The sequence below is a fragment of the Podarcis melisellensis genome (genome assembly GCF_964234715.1).
Source record: "Podarcis melisellensis genome assembly, chromosome: 14".
Lineage (NCBI taxonomy): Eukaryota > Metazoa > Chordata > Lepidosauria > Squamata > Lacertidae > Podarcis > Podarcis melisellensis.
Genome location: NC_138546.1, coordinates 10,490,672 through 10,509,998, shown reverse-complemented (window position 1 = coordinate 10,509,998; position 19,327 = coordinate 10,490,672). Strand labels below are relative to the sequence as shown.

The following is a 19,327-nucleotide window of genomic DNA, read 5'->3' as shown; positions in this document are numbered from 1 at the left end:
AAATGTTTCGTGCCTGTGTTGCATTCTTTCTCCATAAACTTCATTCCAATAACCTCGATGTAAGCGTGGAATGACTTTTGCTGGAAGCAACAACAACAGCAAAAGATCCAATAGCTTGGGGAAAACTGTAGGGGAAATGCCATACATACTTGCAGAAATGTATATTTAATTTCAACTGTATATTTAATTTCAAGTATAATGTCCAAGATATACAGCTATAGACATGACTGAAGATTACTCTGTCAAAAGGGCAAAACAGATCCAACTGCCTTACTTATCTGTAAAGCAGTTCTTCCCCTTGGATAGGTAGCCGTGTTGGTCTGCCATAGTCAAAACAAAAAAAATCCTTCCAGTAGCACCTTAAAGACCAACTAAGTTAGTTCTTGGTATGAGCTTTCGTGTGCATGCACGAAAGCTTGGTATGAGCTTTCGTGTGTATCTGAAGAAATGTGCATGCACACGAAAGCTCATACCAAGAACTAATTTAGTTGGTCTTTAAGGTGCTACTGGAAGGATTTTTTTTTGTCTTCCCCTTGGAGAGACTGGAATTTGAAACACCTCTGGAAATCACTCCTTTACAATGTGTAATTTCACTGAAGAAGATATATCCATGAGATGTGGCAATGGCCAGTGGCTGCTCCGGAGGATGGCTTTAAAATGGCTTTTGAAAGATTAGATAAATTCATGAAGGATAGGTCTATCAGCAGGTTCTGAGGTTATATGGCACTAAATGACGGTTGCAGGGAACAGTGAGGGAGGGATTGTGTCTTTATGCCCACCTTGTGGGCTTTATTTGAAGGATTAAAAGGACCCTTGGTCTGAGCCATTATAGCTCATCTTCAACTACGCTATTAGACTCATTATATATACAGTCAGAACAAGCACAGGGAAATTTTGCCCAACAAAAGAGAAATCCTTATTTATATGAAAAAGGAAATCAACCATGGTCATCTATGAACACTGTCGGTCACATATATGGGAATCTTTTACACACATGATGAGCAAAGAGCCTTATCGCATCTGTAAAAGATTTACTGCAGCAGTTTTCATGAACTTTCACTCCAGAAGCATGGTTGTCTGTTATTTATATACCAAACACAAAGGTACAAGAGAAAATGTAAATGAGGCCATACAACCATTAAATGCAAGAGGCATATTAGGTCTGTGAAACTTCTACACAAGGTCTAAGTTTGCATATGAAATAAGAACAGTGGTCATTCTTAACAGTAACAGTTGACAACATAGCCTTCCTTTTACCTCATTTTTTCTTCATGCCTTTGTGCAATTGCAATTGTGAGAGATACAGAAGCATGTACAGAGACATAGCATTTCCAACATTCTTCTCTCCCCGTTTCCCTATTGCAAAGCAGGGACTTATGCATATCATCGATGTATAAACGATGATACTGAGGTATAATAATAATGTTATACGGTACAATAGCATGAGGTATAAACATTAATAAATAATGACATACACAGTGCCATTGTAAGTGTTGGACTAGGCCTGAGAAGGCAAGTTCACATTTCCATTCAGTCACAACAGTCACTGCCAGTGCTACCAAGGCAAGATTGGGGGCATAAATGAGCAGAAGGCCCCCCCCCCATGCAAGAGGGGTAGGTTATCTTATCCTGAAGTGACTGAAGTAATGCAATACCATCTAAAGAGGGACACACACTCCTTCCCAATAGGGCCATCAGCTCCAGAGTTTAAAACTGCCTAACTGTGTCAGGTACCCTTGGACCAGCCTAGCCTATCTCAGAAGGTTCTTGTTAAGATAAAATTGAAGAGGAAAGAGAAGACCACCATGTTGGCTGCCCTGAGCTCCTTAATGGCAGGAGAAAGAGGATAAATATATAAAACACACACACAGCTACAAGGCCTCCAGGCCACCAAAAAGGAAAGAAAAATCTGCTACTAACAATTAGCGTTCAAAGTGCCACCAGGCACCCCACCCCATCACATCCACAATCACCTGGGTTTCATCTTATGATGTATCAGTTTTAACACAGAGAGAACTGGAGCCAGATTCAGTTGGACTTAAAGGCTGGCTTAGCCCCATTGTTTTCAGTGGGGCAGCAGCTTAACAGCTGAATCCTCACTGACGTCAGTGGGTCTACCCTAAAACTGAGTGAGTGGGGGGGGGGCAGCCCAGAGGCTGCCTCCCTGTCTCCCCACCCCCTTACCTTTCCTATGTTCCTTCTTGCCTTTAGCAGCTCAAGCCCCACGGACAGCAACTGGCCTACTTTAAATATGAGGGGCGTCTGGGCCCAACCGTAAAGGTTGCCCCCGCTGAACTGAAGGCTTTAAGTAACGTCAGTGGGTCTACCCCAAACATGGGCCGAACCCAGAGGGGTCGCCTGTCTCCCTTCCTCTGCTTCTCTCCTGGCCTGCCACTGAGTTCCATAGGTCTGCACCTTGAACAGGATCCGACCCCCTCGCCCGCTTCCCGGGTCTCTCTCTTACCTGCTTGCGGAAGAGGAGCCGCCTCGCCGCCTCCCAGCAACGCCGACAGGAAGCAGCAGAAGAAGAGGCCGAGCCAGGGGGGCAGAGGCCGGCCCAGCCGCCCGCTGGCCCCCCGGAACCGCCGCCGGCGCCTGCCCCGCATCGCGCCCTCAGCGCCGCCCGCCGCCAGGCCTGCCGGCGCCCTCCGCGTCTCCCCTCAGCCCTCGCGGCAAGGCCGGCCCCGGCATCGGTTCCCGCCGAAACAGCGATAAAGAAGCGGAAGCAGCAGCAGCAGGAGGGGGGGGAAATATTCCCGCTCGCCTCACGCAGCCCAGCCGTCCGCACCGGCGACAGCAGCGGCGACAGCGCCTCTCTCCGCCGCCATCTTCCGGGCTACCTGAGAGGGCGGGGCGGGGCGCCGGAGGAGATTGGCACGCCTCTGCGCCAACCGGCGCCAGGTCCGCTCCCGAGGAGGAGGCGGCGATGACGGGGTCGGCTCGAGCCGGCTCGATGGGCTCGGCCAATCGGATTCGCAGGAGTCAATGGGCGGGCTTGGTCCAGAATTGGCAGGCGGAGCGACCAATGAAGCCTCTCCTTTACATTTATCTAAAAAAAATATATCGGCGAAGGTGTGCTGCACCGTGTGTTATATGCCGAGGACGTTAGTTCCGTGATTGGCAGCCAGTTCCGCCAATCGTGGCGACTGCAGGGAGGGGGTGGGTCTTGAGAGAGGAGATGGAGCTGCCACAGCGGTGCGTGATTTGCTAAAAAAATAAAAATAAAAGGGTGCTGCAGTTCGGGCACCTTTAAGAAGCCGCATTCTTTGACCGGCAATATTTTTCTTTCTTTTTAAAATATTTACACCCCCCCTTTCGACGCCCCACACCTGCTTATCTTTGCGAGGGAGTCAGATTGCTCTTCCCAAATAAAGGGTTCAAATCTGGAGATAGTCTTGGCCCCAAGACTGTGTTCTCCCTTCAGAAATCTCCAGCCCTATATTAAAACCATAGTAAAACCTCATAGTAAAACCATCATTAAAGTAAAAAACCTGTAGTAAAACCATCATTGTTAAATATCATCTGGATTGGTCTGCACTTCTTAGATCTGTTCCACCAAAGGTTTTCTGAATATTGAATTTACTGAAGGAGTGATTGATAATGACATAGTAAATCCTCTAACTCGTTCCACCCAATTCTGCACCTCAGTCTTGTGACAATAACAACATGCTGGTACAAGCAGAGCAGGTTACTCAACATGACCTCCTCGTTAGGAATGGCCACTGCTGAGTCTCTTTGTGGTTAATATTACCTTGACATAGCAAGTGGTTTGTGGTGTACAACAGACTCGACTTTGCAGGTGATGTCATGCAGTAGTTCAGAGTGTGAGCTGTGAGTCAACGAGTCCCTAGTTCAAACCACACCTGACAGAGGTGGAATTGTTTTGTACAGTACTTCCTTATGGCTTATAAAATTATCTGTGGCTGCTAGCCATGATGGTGATATTCTGCCTCTATGGCTGGAGGCAGTAATGCTTTTGAATACCAGTTGCTGGAAACCACAGGAGTGGAAAGGGCTTGGGTCGTGCCTGAGGGTTTCCCGCAGGCATGTGGTTGGGCACTTTGAGAACAGGATGCTGGACTAGATGAGCCTGATCCAGCAGGCTCTTCTAATGTGCATTTGACGTCTCTTTCCTCAGATCCTGCCATTACCAACAGGCCCAGTTCCCACTTCTTCCAGATTTCCCGTGTTTCTTCCTCTTCGTGCTCACAACCTGTTCTCTCATTAGTTATGTGGGAAACACTAATACATCAGCTTCCCCCAACCTTTGGACTAGATCAGTGATGGCCCAACTTGGGCCTCCAGCTGTTTTGGGACTACAACTCCCATCATCCCTAGTTAACAGTGGTCAGGGATGATGGGAATGGTAGTCCCAAAACAGCTAGAAGGCCAAGTTGGGCCATCACTGGACTAGATGCTTTGGATCACAACTGCCATCAACTCTAGCAAATTGACCAATGGCCAGGGATGATGGGAATCGCAGTCCAACAATGTCTGGAGGCCACTGGGTCAGGAAAGGATTCATTACCTACACCTTTAACCCATACAAAACATCACACTACCGAAGTACGAATTGGAAATGGCAGATCACTAGGATCTTATCTGACAGTTTCTATACTGTTTCATTAGCATTGTCTCCAAGCAGCGTACAAGTAACTAAAGACAACAAACCCCCATTCCCAGAAAACAGTTAAAACTATAAAAATCAGCATTCTGTTGATGCCTACAGAAGATGTGGGGAGGAGAAACCTTTTAGGCTGCTGCCAAAATCTCGAGGGAGAAATCACCCTGGGTTAGTTCCCGAGCCAGATAAATATTCTAAGTAAGCATAACTGCATATAACTCAATTTGCTCTAGACCAGCCTTCCTCAACTTGGTTTTGGGCCGCAACTCCCATTGGCCTCCATTGGATCAGCCCAAAAGCCTACGTACTCCAGCTTCCTGTTTTCCACAGCGGCCAATCAGATGCCTATGAGAAGCCCACAAGCAGGGTATTAAAGGACGAGAGCACTCTCCTGCTGTTATTTCCCAGCAACTCGTATTCGGAGCCAATCTTTGAGGAAGCGTATAGCCTCCCAGTAGCCACTGATGAACTTATGCTCCATGAATTTGTAGTTATAGTGATTTGGAGAGGTGGTGTGGTGTAGTGGTTGGAGTGTTGGACTAGGTAAAGGTAAAGGGACACCTGACCATTAGGTCCAGTCATGACCGACTCTGGGGTTGCAGCGCTCATCTCGCTTTACTGGCTGTACAGCTTCCGGGTCATGTGGCCAGCATGACTAAGCTGCTTCTGGCGAACCAGAGCAGCACATGGAAATGCCGTTTACCTTCCCGCCGGAGCGGTACCTATTTATCCACTTGCACTTTGACGGGCTTTCGAACTGCTAGGTTGGCAGGAGCAGGGACCGAGCAACGGGAGCTCACCCCATTGCGGGGATTCGAACCGCTGACCTTCTGATCGGCAAGTCCTAGGCACTGTGGTTTAACCCACAGCGCCACCCGCATCCCTGTAGGACCTGGGATACCAGGGTTCAAATCCATGCTCATCCATGAAATGTGTTGGGTGACCTTGGGCCAGTCACAGTCTCCCTCATGATATATTGTAGGCTTGCTGTTAGGATGAAATGAGGAGGAAGAGAAGCATGTACGCCACTTTAAGCTCCTTTGAGGAAAGGTGGAATATAAGTGCAATGCATGAATAAAATAAATAAACATATAATGCTAAAGTAGGGCCATTTTAGTGGTTCAGGAACTGCACAGATTAGGCCTCATATGAATAAACCGTTACACAGAGCCATTGCTAGTTTTAATGTCTATTTTCCAGCGAACGAATTCTACATCCCATAACCCACACCCACACCTATTTTTAGTGCAATAACCCCAGTAGAAAATGGTGTGGGGGCTGATGATGCATAAACTCCAGATTACGCAAGAGTGCAGGTGATTCAGAATCCTTTTGAAACCAATATGCTACAATAAGTGGATTCGCTGCCTTTAAAAAGTCAAAATTTGTTTGGCCTTTAAAGCAACATCCTCCTTATAAAAAAGGGGACTGTTAAGAAGCACAATATGGTTAACAGAATTAGATGCTTAATTTCAGTGTAATCATGTAACAAAAATAGCTAATTACATCAACGTTAGATAGCAGCCTGGCAAACATAGGTTTTCTAGAGACCCTCAGAGGTGGCAACATTGTAGGAACTTTTCATCCTAGAAAATGTATGCATTCTTACGTGAAAAGGAGAGCCCTTTAGTCAAATCCTGCAGCAGAACAAGCATTATGGAATCAGTGAGATTTATTAAGTTTGACACTGTTGGCATGCTGATTTAAACTTTTGAAGCAACCATTCCCTAATATATGCCCTGTATAGCAGTTACCTACTCACCATCTGTGCTTCCAGCTTCACTGCTTGAGATGTAATTGCAGTATAAAATGGAGGGATAGTAACGCTGACAACAGTATTTAGAAATATGTCAGCTATCTTTGTATTGAAAGCATGTTTATCAGGCTCCAAATGTGTTAGCTTGGATATGTGATCTAGACAGAGGCCTCTGATTGTTGTTGCTTAGTCTTTTAGTCGTGTCCGACTCTTCGTGACCCCATGGACCAGAGCACGCCAGGCACTCCTGTCTTCCACTGCCTCCCGCAGCTTGGTCAACATACCTCTGATATGGTGCTGTATGTAGCCAATTGAGCATGGAAGCACCTTCTAAAGGTTAACTACCTGTAAATAAGGGCAGCTTCGAAGCATCTAGGGATCTCAGGGATCCAGAGAACTGGATAGAAGTTTGGATAGGAACTGGGGAGGTGAGGTTGCCGGTTATCCATTGCCAGAAAGGAAGTAATGCATCACCGAAATAAAGATGACAAAAGAAGACATCAATATGCATAAAATGTACATATGGTAAGATCAGTGCTTACTGTGCTTACTGTAACAACTTCGTGGTGAGTACCGGCACCTATTTTTCTAGAAAAAAAGCACTGGATAAGATAGATAGATAGATAGATAGATAGATAGATAGATAGATAGATAGATGATAGATAGATAGATAGATAGATAGATGATAGATAGATGCACATTAAGAAACTGTGCGTTGTATTCAACTAAGTTATACTCCAGATATAGGCAAACTCGGCCCTCCAGATATTTTTTGGGACTACAATTCCCATCATCCCTGACCATTGGTCCCGTTAGCTAGGGATGGAGGGAGTTGTAGTCCCAAAACATCTCAAATATTCCTCTGCAGTAATGGAGGCAAATGGTGAAATCCTTGCCATTGTCTTTTTGCTTGCAAATCCTGTCTAAATAAGGGTGTATTTGTGTATGAATAGAATAGAATAGAATAGAATAGAATAGAATAGAATAGAATAGAAACTTTATTCGCCTCAACCAATGGCCATAGCAGCAAGAGAACATTACAATATGCACAGAAGAAAGTGAAAATTAAATATAAAAGCACAGTTTAGGATCCTGAGTCAACAGTCAGATAATGGACCTTATTCTGATGAGGGTGAGCCTGTGACCTGGATTCAGGGACTAAAGTATCAACCATCACAAAAGAATAGTCAGACTGCCCAAGTAGTGCAATCAGTGACCATTATTAGGTATCCTGGAAGAAGGAATTTATGCTGTAGACCGCCTTCTTCTGTGATGTATGTAGGATGTGTGTGTTTTTTTGGGGGGGTGTCTTGGGTTACAGGGTGGGCAATTTCAAAAGTCTATATAAGGGCTTGCGCACCATTGTTCAGGGTTCTCCTCCCTCCTGCGTGTGGTGAGTGAGGACCCTGTTGCAACAGTTCCTTTAATAAAGATCAGACTTACTAGCCGCTTTGCTTCTCAATATACTTCTCAATGAATCTAATGCATGCCTCAATTTTCGCAATGTAATTTGGCCGAAAAAGGTGAGCATTAGATTTGATGAACAGTGGGATTACAGTCATACCTCGGGTTACAAACGATTCAGGTTGTGCGTTTTCTGGTTGCGCACTGTGCCGAACCCCTGAAGTACCGGAATGGGTTACTTCCGGGTTTCGGTGCTTGTGCATGCGCAGAAGCACTCAATCGCACTTTGCACATGCACAGAAGTGCCGAATCATGACACACGCGTGCACAGACACGGCGCTGTGGGTTGCGAATGCTGCGGGTTGCAAACGTGCCTCCCGTACGGATTACGTTCGCAACCCGAGCGTCCACGCCAGTTGTTTGGGTGTTTTTTACAGCTCCAGTGCAAACTGACATATCTGTTACATTTTATAAATGTTGCTAGCTGCTTTAAGGACTCTAGTTGAAAAGCCAGATATACATAAACCATATACACAAATACATCACTGAACAATCTTTGAACACCAGGTAGCCTTGAGATGCAAGAACAGCAGGCTAACAGGATAGGCCAGAATGCAAAAAATTAATAAAGCTTTAAGCCACCCTCCTATACACACCCATAAACTTACTAGGGAACAAATCTCATTGAACAGGATTGCACTGTTAATGTAAACTGAAGCTTTTCAAGCAGGTATATTTACAGAAATGCAAGAAGAGCTGATTTTTTTGGTGTGTGTACAAGAAAAATGGGTTATCTTACTGAACAGCTGCATGTTTCTTAATTATGCACTGCTATCACAACCACGTTGCTTCTGCTGCTTTTGTGTGTGGGAGGTGTTTTAAGAGTCTTTTTATAGACAAGGTTAATTGGGTCAGAGAAACAGCATGCTTTTACTTTTTCTTCAATAGTTTTTAACAATGCCCTTTGCAGAATTGTGATCTAGGATGCAAAACACGAATACAGGTACAAGTTCTTTGAAGTATGCTACTATTATCCCTGTTCACCATTAATAGCTTTATAATAATAATAATAATAATAATAATAATTTATTATTTATACCCCGCCCATCTGGCTGAGCCTCCCCAGCCACTCTGGGCGGCTCCCAATCAGTGTTAAAAACAGTACAGCATTACATATTAAAAACTTCCCTGAACAGGGCTGCCTTAAGATGTTTTCTGAATGTCAGGTAATTCTTTATCTCTTTGACATCTGATGGGAGGGCATTCCACAGGGCGGGCGCCACTACCGAGAAGGCCCTCTGTCTGGTTCCCTGTAGCCTCACTTCTCGCAATGAGGGAACCGCCAGAAGGCCCTCGGCGCTGGATCTCAGTGTCCGGGCTGAACGATGGGGGTGGAGACGCTCCTTCAGGTATACAGGACCGAGGCCGTTTAGGGCTTTAAAGGTCAGCACCAACACTTTGAATCGTGCTCGGAAACGTACTGGGAGCCAGTGCAGATCTCTCAGAACCGGTGTTATGTGGTCCCGGCGGCCACTCCCAGTCACCAGTCTAGCTGCCGCATTCTGGATTAATTGCAGTTTCCGGGTCACCTTCAAAGGTAGCCCCACGTAGAGCGCGTTGCAGTAGTCCAAGCGTGAGATAACTAGAGCATGCACCACTCTGGCGAGACAGTCCGCGGGGAGGTAGGGTCTTAGCCTGCGTACCAGGTGGAGCTGGTAGACAGCTGCCCTGGACACAGAGTTAACCTGTGACTCCATGGACAGCTGTGAGTCCAAAATGACTCCCAGGCTGCGCACCTGGTCCTTCAGGGGCACAGTTACCCCATTCAGGACCAGGGAATCCTCCACACCTGCCCGCCTCCTGTCCCCCAAAAACAGTACTTCTGTCTTGTCAGGATTCAACCTCAATCTGTTAGCCGCCATCCAACCTCCAACCGCCTCCAGGCACTGACACAGGACCTTCACCGCCTTCACTGGTTCTGATTTAAAGGAGAGGTAGAGCTGGGTGTCATCTGCATACTGATGAACACCCAGTCCAAACCCCCTGATGATCTCTCCCAGCGGCTTCATATAGATATTAAAAAGCATGGGGGAGAGGACAGAACCCTGAGGCACCCCACAAGTGAGAGCCCAGGGGTCTGAACACTCACCCCCCCACCACCACTTTCTGGACACGGCCCAGGAGGAAGGAGCAGAACCACTGTATGACAGTGCCCCCAGCTCCCAGCCCCTCTAGACGGTCCAGAAGGATGTTATGGTCGATGGTGTCAAAGGCCGCTGAGAGATCCAGCAGAACTAGGAATCAGCTCTCACCTTTGTCCCTAGCCTGCCGGAGGTCATCAACCAGCGCGACCAAGGCAGTTTCAGTCCCATGGTGAGGCCTGAATCCCGATTGGAAGGGATCCAAATGGTCCGTTTCCTCCAGGCGTGCTTGGAGTTGTTCAGCAACCACCCGCTCAATCACCTTGCCCAAGAATGGCAGATTTGAGACTGGGCGATAGTTGGCCAAATTGGCCGGGTCTAAAGATGTTTTTTTAAGAAGCGGTTTAATGACCGCCTCTTTCAGCAGGTCTGGGAAGGCTCCCTCACAGAGGGAAGCATTCACCACCCCGCAGAGCCCATCGCCTAGCGCTTCCCGGCTCGCTTTTATCAGCCAGGATGGGCAAGGATCAAGGAGACAGGTGGTCGGTTTCACTCGTCCAAGCAGCCTGTCCACATCCTCGGAGGTAACAGATTGGAATTGATCCCATATAACAGGACCAGACAGAACTCTAGCACTCTCCTGCCCTGGCCCTGCTCCCACGGTGGAGTCTACCTCCTTCTGAATCTGAGCGATTTTATCTGCAAAAAACTTTGCAAAAGCATTGCAGGAGATCTTGGGGTCCCTACCAGGCCCCGGTGGTACAGGTGGTTCCGATAAACTGCGAACCACCTGAAAAAGTCTCCTGCTGCTGTTTTCTGCAGATGCAATGGAGGCAGCGAAGAAGGCCCTCCAAGGGTCAGCGTAGTATAGTGGTTAGAGTGCTGGTCAAAGACCTGGGAGGCCAGGGTTCAAATCCCCACTTGGCTATGGAGCTCACTATTGCATGGCATCACCCAAAAAGTCATTCTTTCCATTTTTGGGCGAGTAATATTCTTGCTGCTGTAGTAGCATACATGAATACGTTTCTATACAGTTTAGGTAGTTCTGTCCCTATAATTCCCAAACGAAAAGCTTCTAGGTGTGTTTTTACAAATGTTATTTTAAACATCCTTTTCAATCCATTATATATTATTTCCCAGTAAGCTTTAACCTTACTACAAGATTACCACATATGCTAAAAAGAACCTTCTTTCTTTTTACAATACTTATTTGATTTAGATTTATACATTTTTGCCAATTTACTCGGTGTTAGATACCATCGATATATCATTTTCGTATAATTTTCTCTTAAACCATAACATGCTATAAATTCTATATTCAAGTTCTACTACCGTTCCTGTGCTTCCATATCTGGACGCTATATTTCTGTTGATGCAGCCTGGAATAGCATTAGCTTTTTTTTGCTGCTGCATCACACTGTTGACTCTTATCTGGCTCCACATAATTGTCTAGCCTTGATGAGTAACTGCCTGTTGAACTGGGTAATACCAGGAAGGAGAAGAGAACCTCACACAGGGCTGCTGTTTCCAGCAGCACACCCTTGTTCCCTGTGGCTGGACGGTGACTGGCCTTTGGAGCCAAATTGGGGAGCTGTCCAGCAGCAGCTGCAGCCATCAACAGGCCTTGCAATGAGCAGAAAAGGAGCTGTCCAGAAGACTGGCAGGCTTTGAGCATCAGAAACCAAGCAGCAGTTGAGGGTTCAACTCCTCAGCTTGTCCACTCCACAAATCCTTCTAGAATGCTAATGGGGCCTTGATTCTAACAACACATAGTCTCACGATTCCTTCTCCTGAGTAGGGCTCTGACTTGGGATGCCTTATGCACACAAGTGAGTTCTGCGCCAACAGGAGTGAGCTTCAGTTTGTGTCCAGTTGGACTTCTTTTCTTGAAGATCTGGTTGGTTGGGTAGGAGAACTGTTCAGGGGCTGCTTGCAATGTATTTTTCTTTTTCTTTTCTCCTTTTTTTGAATTTGCATTTTATTTTATGTTAACATTCTTATATTACATCGGTAAATGCTGTCATATTACATTACAGGACTTACTACAATATAATTTCCAACATGTATACAAAAATTGTATTTTATATACCTAGAAAGAAAATGAAACAAGAAAAGAGAAAAAACAAGGAGAAAAAACAAAAACAAATTCCCCCCTCAATCATATACATACCGACACACTAAACTTCCTGTCTATCCCGTTGTATATTCTTTTTTTTACAAAGTATGTACTCTTATTATTGTATATTTCTTTACATTTTATCTAATATATTCCTATATCAATATGTGCTCTTAGTCTTATTTCTCAACTCATTCTCACTCCAACGTCAATCAAATGCTAGCATAGATAGAGAACCTTTACTGTATTTTTGAACATACGTTTTATATCTATTCCTGCAGTGCGTGTTTCAAGTCTCTTTCTCCCCTGACATGACTTGTCATGTGAAAGGTGAACACGATTGCGCCTCCCTCATTTGCTCTGGTGGGGGTTGAACAAGGTATTGTCAGTGTGCGGTTATGGCTCCTCTTGGTGTGTTTCCTAGCCCTTCCATTTGGTTGCTTGGCAAAAGAGTCTCTCCTGGCCACTGCTCCACGGTGGGTCTTGAACCCTAGTCCTAAGGACAAGTGTGCCTTCTGTGCAGGTCTCTTACCAAGTGAGCCACTCTGGCGCTCTGTAGGGTGACTCCTCCATCCTTCCCCATTATGTCTTGTAGAATCATAGAGTTGTAAAGTCAGGAGGGACTCCAAGAGCCATCTATGCAATGCAGGAATCTCAACTAAAACATCCAAGACATTCCAACATTCCAAAGTAGTCCGTATGAGCATTGTGTGGCAGAAGACAGTGAGCCTGGAGGCAGGGCCCATGTAGTGTGGTGAAGTGGTGACCTCTGGCAGCAGATCTGGCCTCCCATGAGTGCTACAGAACCTAGCCTTACACCCACCACTGCTTGCCTCTCTCTGGCCTTGTTTTGGTCCCCTACCACTGTCTTTTTTAAAAAAAATATCTTTATTAATTTAAAATAAATACATTTATGAGAAAACAGGCGTACATACAAGTAAACAAACATACAATCAATCAAACAAACAAATAACAGAAAAATCAAACAAACCACCACACTATAAGATAGAAAATTAATATAATTATCATCATACATACTCCTGATACTGAACACAATTATAAAACCTATAGAGAAGACATTGAAAACTGACTTCCAATTAATCTCACTGTACTTTATCTATCCATTACAGTGGTACCTCAGGTTAAGTACTTAATTCGTTCCAGAGGTCTGTTCTTAACCTGAAACTGTTCTTAACCACTTTAGCTAATGGGGCCTCCCACTGCTGCCACACCGCCGGAGCATGATTTCTGTTCTCATCCTGAAGCAAAGTTTGGTGCTATTTCTGGGTTAGCGGAGTCTGTAACCTGAAGCGTATGTAACCTGAAGCGTATGTAACCCGAGGTACCACTGTACTTTACACCACACAGTTACATATTTCTTATATAATTTCTTTTTCCCTCCCTACAAACTTATATTTATACAATACAGGAATCAATCTAATTCTGCCAAGATGTTTCCTTTTATTCCATAGTTTTCTAAATATTCCTTAAAGATTCCCCAATCCTTATAGACTTTTTGTTTTGGTTGGCCTCTTCCTCTTCCTTCCCCTACCACTTTCAGCATGGAGGTGGGGAGCTGAAGAAGAGGAGGAGCAGGGGGTAGCATTCTCTGTTTTGCCTCAGGCGGCAAAATGTCCTGGGCTGGTCCTACCTGGAGGGATGCTTGGGGACTCACAGCACTGGGGTCACTGCTGCCTGTGGGATTGAAGAGCTGTGACATGGCTTGTGTTGGCTGTGGGACAGGAAGGTGTGTTCCTATGACTGCGAGTTCATTGGCTCTCTCTGAGTGTTTGTTTGGTTGGGATGAGAGCATCATCCCTGATTGGTGGGCCTGGCATTTCCATATATGGTGTGGGTGTGGCTGCACTTGGAATCAGATCTTTGGCTGGAATCCTATACCCACTTACCTGGGAGCGTGCGCCACTAATCTCAATGGACTTTGGACATGTATAGGACTGTGCTGTTCAATTCAGGGCTCTTTGTTGGCCGCCATTCTCCAGATTCTTTCCGTGTCAGCACAGAATGCGGCCATATCTCTTTTAATCGCCCTCCATTCTAAACAGCACCTGGAAACAAGAATGGAAAACAATGTGACTTTTTAAAGAAAATCTGTCGTGTTAAACACCTTTTGTCAGGCTAGGGCAGGAAAGTGAAAGCCAAGGAGCAAAGCTTAACACTCAGAAGAAAGAATTAACTCTCTGGAGGCAAATAGCTGACATGCAAAGTAGAAGCTTGATACTGATAAGAGGGGAATCGCTTTTGTTTGTTCATTTGAATTGGTTGCTTTCAACAACAAAAATGACCTCGACAGAAAGAAGAGAGGTCTTCTTCATTCTTTCTGTCTAGGTGGCTTCCAGATCGGGGACTGGGGATGTTTTATTTCCTTTTGTTATATTACATATATTTTATTAATTTTTAAGATATCATTTTCAACAATCATTTAACATAATTTCATATCAATTGTTTTGACTTCCATCAATCACATCTGAAAATTTTCCAATCTTTCTCACTTAATTTGCATTTCTTAATTTCACCATTACTTTTAATTATCTTAACTAATAACTCTCTCCATAACCTTCCTTGCAATATTTCATATGTTCCTCCTTACAAAACTTGTAATCCTACTAGCGTAATCTGTTGATTACAATTGCTTTTCAAGTAGTTCACATATTTATTCCAGTCCTCTGAGAATCTCTGGTCCCGCAGGTTTCGAATCCTTCCTGTCATCTTATCTAATTCTGCATAGTCAATTAATTTGGTCTGCCATACAGACTCCACTAACCCAAAAATAGTACCTCGGTTTAAGAATTTTGCTTCAGGATGAGAACAGAAATCGTGCGGCGGCAGCACGGCGGTGGTAGGAGACCCCATTAGCGAAAGTGGTACCTTAGGTTAAGAACAGTTTCAGGTTAAGAATGGACCTCCGGAACGAATTAAGTTCTTAACCAGAGGTGCCACTGTAGCACTGAGTGTACTACTTAATTGCAAGTAGAAACACATCCTCTATATTCAAGCTGCACATAGCATCTGTGTTACAGCATCAAAGGGATGTGATGTTTGAAACTGTGTACGGCAAATTGATAATCATTCTAAACTGACAGCCATTTATCCTAGCAGGAGTGAATGTGGTGACAGCAGCTTTGCTGAAATATTCATTTCCTGCCTGGCATGCTTCAACAGAACTGAGTGATTCTGTGCATTGAAAAACGCATAGTTTTGAGCATTTGACGCTATCCTGTAAATGATGGTAGAAAGGGTTATGAGACAAGCAGCAGCAGCATTGCCTCTGTTTCCAAAATTCAGGCTGTGAATCTGGCAGGGCAAAGGATACCCATGAGGGCTGGCCATGCCCAGTGGGCACAAAATGCTGGCTAACTGTTAGTGGCAGTGTTAGAAATTCAGATATATAAGCTAGGTGCCAAATGGCTCCTTAAATCAAGGTGCCAAAATGGGAATAAACCACTATCTGAAGGCAGCCCTCTGTAGGGAAGTTTTTAATGATTGATGTTTTAATTTGCTGGAAGCTACCTGGGGGAAAACCAGCCAGATGTGTGGCATAGAAACAAACAAAAATTAGTAGTAATAGTAGTATAAAGGTAAAGGGACCCCTGACCATTAGGTCCAGTCATGACCGACTCTGGGGTTGCAGCACTCATCTCACTTTACTGGCCAAGGGAGCCGTCTTGTGGCCAGCATGACTAAGCCGCTTCTGGCGAACCAGAGCAGTGCACAGAAATGTCATTTACCTTCCCCTTGATGTGCTTTCGAACTGCTAGGTTGACAGGAGCAGGGACCGAGCAACGGGAGCTCACCCTGTCGTGGGGATTCAAACCACCGACCTTCTGATCAGCAAGTCCTAGGCTCTGTGGTTTAACCCTCAGCGCCACCCGCGTCCCATAATAGTAGTATAGTAGTATTATTATTGAGTAATATGTGGGCTTGGGGGAGCAGGAGTAGACCTTCTCTGCTTGCTTGGTGAATCCCAAGGGTATCTAGAAACAAATCTGACTCAGATTTGGAGGGATTTTGAGGGGGGGCAGCCCTATAATGCAGGACTGTTTTTCCCTAGGCATTATCTGACTAGGTTGGAGAATTGAGAAATTAGCCCAGGGCAGAGGGGAGTAACAGCCCTCTCTTTGTTAAAGGCAAGCGGAAGTCCTTATACAGAGAAAACTATTATTCCACTCCTCTTGCACAGGGACTCACTGAGACGTCTGCTACAAAGCAACTGCTTCCAAGTCGTCGTGCTTCAGGAAAACAGTCATTCTGCGTCATGAACAAATATATTTCAGCTTCAGACCCTCTTTAGCATTCTGCCCACGTGAGTTTCCTCACACAACGTGCTTCTGAAAACACCAGGTCATCACGCAAATGTATCAGCAGGAGGTTATTTGTGCTGAGGAAATTCACACTGGGGAGCATGTGCCACAACACCACCCTGCTTCATTCACACACCCCGTCTTGACCCATATTGTTGATTTCTCCCCCATTAACCGTGAGTGAGGTCCCTCTTCATGGTCTCGGACAATGTTCCTGCCTTGTACAGTGGTGCCTCGGGTTACATACGCTTCAGGTTACATACGCTTCAGGTTACAGACTCCGCTAACCCAGAAATAGTACCTTGGGTTATGAACTTTACCTCAGGATGAGAACAGAAATCACATGGCAGCGGGAGGCCTCATTAGCTAAAGTGGTACCTCAGGTTAAGAACAGTTTCAGGTTAAGAACAGACCTCTGGAACAAATTAAGTTCTTAACCAGTGGTACCACTGTACAACCTTCATCAAGGGTGCATTCAAACGATACACCTGTGGGCTCCTTCCTCATCTCCGTTCAGACCAACACGGCTACCTATCTGTAACTGGATCCATTCATAAGAGCCAACTCCTAGGGGTCAAGATCCCTTCTCTCCCCCCGCCCCATAAAATATTTGAGAGGGACGGGCTCCCCAAAGTTGATGGACACTGCTATTCAAATGGTACCGCATTTTGTGATCAATTATGCTGGGGTTACCTGCCCTCTCCCCAATATTTTATTCAAGTTGGCCCCTTCTGCCTCCTTTCTGCAGTCTTAGCCAATTTTCAGGTCCCAAATGCATACTAAGAACATGCTTTTTCCCAACGCAGGCTGAGACCCTACCTGCCCTAGACTGTCTCGCCAGATAACTCTGGTTATCTCCCGCTTGGATTACTGCAATGCGCTCTACATGGGGCTACTTTTGAAGGTGACCCAGAAACAACAACTAATCCAGAATGTGGCAGCTGGACTGGTGACTGGGAGCAGCCGCCAAGACCATTTAACACCGGTCCTGAAAACCTACATTGGCTCCTGTAGAAATAACGGAGACGACACAGGAGTTGGGATACAAGTGAGCTGTGCAGAACAAGCTAACTTTGAGCTACGCAGAGCCTCTTTTTATTAGCAAGATATGCAAAACCAGCAAGATACATTCAGGGCTTTGCCCTTTACACTTATCCAATCCCAAGCCCCCTGGGTGTTGCCTAGTTATCTATGCAACTTGCTCCACCACGTCATGTTTTCATTGCAGGGGAAAATACCTTTGCAAAGGAGGTAAAGGGCACAGAATGCTGCTGAGGAGACAAAGGTCAAAGAGAGGGCATGGCGGCTAGACAAGCTGTGGCTTGTCTTATGCTGAGGGGAAGGGTGTGCCCTCACCCTGCAACGCCATCCCTACAGGCTCCCAGTACATTTCCGAGCACAATTCAAAGTGATGGTGTTGACCTTTAAAGCCCTAAATGGCCTCAGCCCAGTATACCTGAAGGAGCATCTCCACCACCATCGTTCAGCCCGGACACTGAGATTCAGCTCCAAGAGTCTTCTGGTGGTTCCCTCACTTTTAAAAGAAAAGCTACAGGGAACCAGGCAGAGGGCCTTCTCAGTAGTGGCACCCGCCCTGTGGAACGCCCTCCCTTCAGATGTCAAGGAAGGAAACAGCTATCTGACTTTTAGAAGACATCTGAAGGGAGCCCTGTTAGGGAAGCTTTTAATGTTTCATGTTTCATCGTGTTCTTAATATTCTGTTGGGAGTCACCCAGGGTGGCTGGGGAATCCCCAGCTCGATGGGTGGGGTATAAATAATAAATATTATTATTATACAGTGGTACCTCGGGTTAAGTACTTAATTCGTTCCGGAGGTCTGTTCTTAACCTGAAACTGTTCTTAACCTGAAGCACGACTTTAGCTAATGGGGCCTCCTGCTGCCACTGCGCCGCCGGAGCATGATTTCTGTTCTCATCCTGTAGCAAAGTTCTTAACCTGAAGCACTATTTCTGTGTTAGCAGAGTCAGTAACCTGAAGTGTATGTAACCTGAAGTGTATGTAACCTGAGGTACCACTGTAACCATTTTTTATTTTGAAGGTTGCCATACACAGAGTCTCTTTAACTCTTCATGTGTATCATGTGGTAAAACCACACTGGTCAAGAAGTGCCAGGCATTTCTTTTGTTAGGCAAATTACAGGTAAATTTAATTACAGGTAAATGGCTAGGAATAATCATTAACATGAGATAGCTAGAGAGAGAGCTAGGGAATACAATTCTATACTTTCTCATCTGTGCTCAATGGAGCTTGCTCCCTAGTAAGTGCGCTTAGGATTCCAACCTCACAGTGCAATCCTAGGTGTGCCTCCTCAGAAGTAAGTCACACTGAGTTCAAGGAGACCTACCCCTGGGTAAGTGTGCTTAGGACTGCAACTGAAGCATTTTGTTTCAGCTGTTATTACCCCAGCAATGTTCTCTATCCTTTTTCACAGCTCTTGCAAGCTGCGCATCACACCCAATTTTCTCCAAGATGTTAACATAATGCAAGACAGGAGGAGAAAGCAAGGAGGATGTGTGGCGCTCAAAGCAATAATTTTCCACCTGAGTCATCTTCAGACCCATCCCCTTAGTTCAGAAATAACTTGAAGTCTCTTTTAAAGCAACTGATTTTGCATTTCGGCTTGGGTTTTAGGTTTTTTTTGTGTGTGTGTTTTTTGCAATTTCACATGATGTTACATCTTTAGAAGCTCAGAGTCTCCTCCTTCTCCCCTCAATGGCTTTAGAGTTCGAATTTTGCTGCAAGCCCATCGCAGTGTCCACCTGCAGCCACACGGCCCACCCTGAGAGACTCCTTTAGAGACAGTCCTGTTGGTGTAGCAGGACAGCCCCATAGTGAGAATGGCATGGTCAGTAGAGCCCCACATGGGGCAAAAAAATCCTGCATCGTAGGGGGGTGGACTAGATGACTCTCATGGTACCTAAGGTCCAGCGCCTAGGGCCTTCTGGC

General features: G+C 45.5%; 1 protein-coding gene across 1 annotated transcript in view; it reads right to left on the bottom strand.

Annotated features, from left to right (window-relative positions):
- Nucleotides 1-2,858, bottom strand: part of LMTK2 (lemur tyrosine kinase 2) — a 48,085-nt gene extending 45,227 nt beyond the window's left edge. The window contains exon 1 of the mRNA XM_081889071.1: nt 2,465-2,858. Coding sequence (XP_081745197.1) covers nt 2,465-2,606 — 142 coding nt within the window. The 5' untranslated portion in view covers nt 2,607-2,858. The remainder of the gene's footprint in view (nt 1-2,464) is intronic.
- Nucleotides 2,859-19,327: the final 16,469 nt, after the last annotated feature.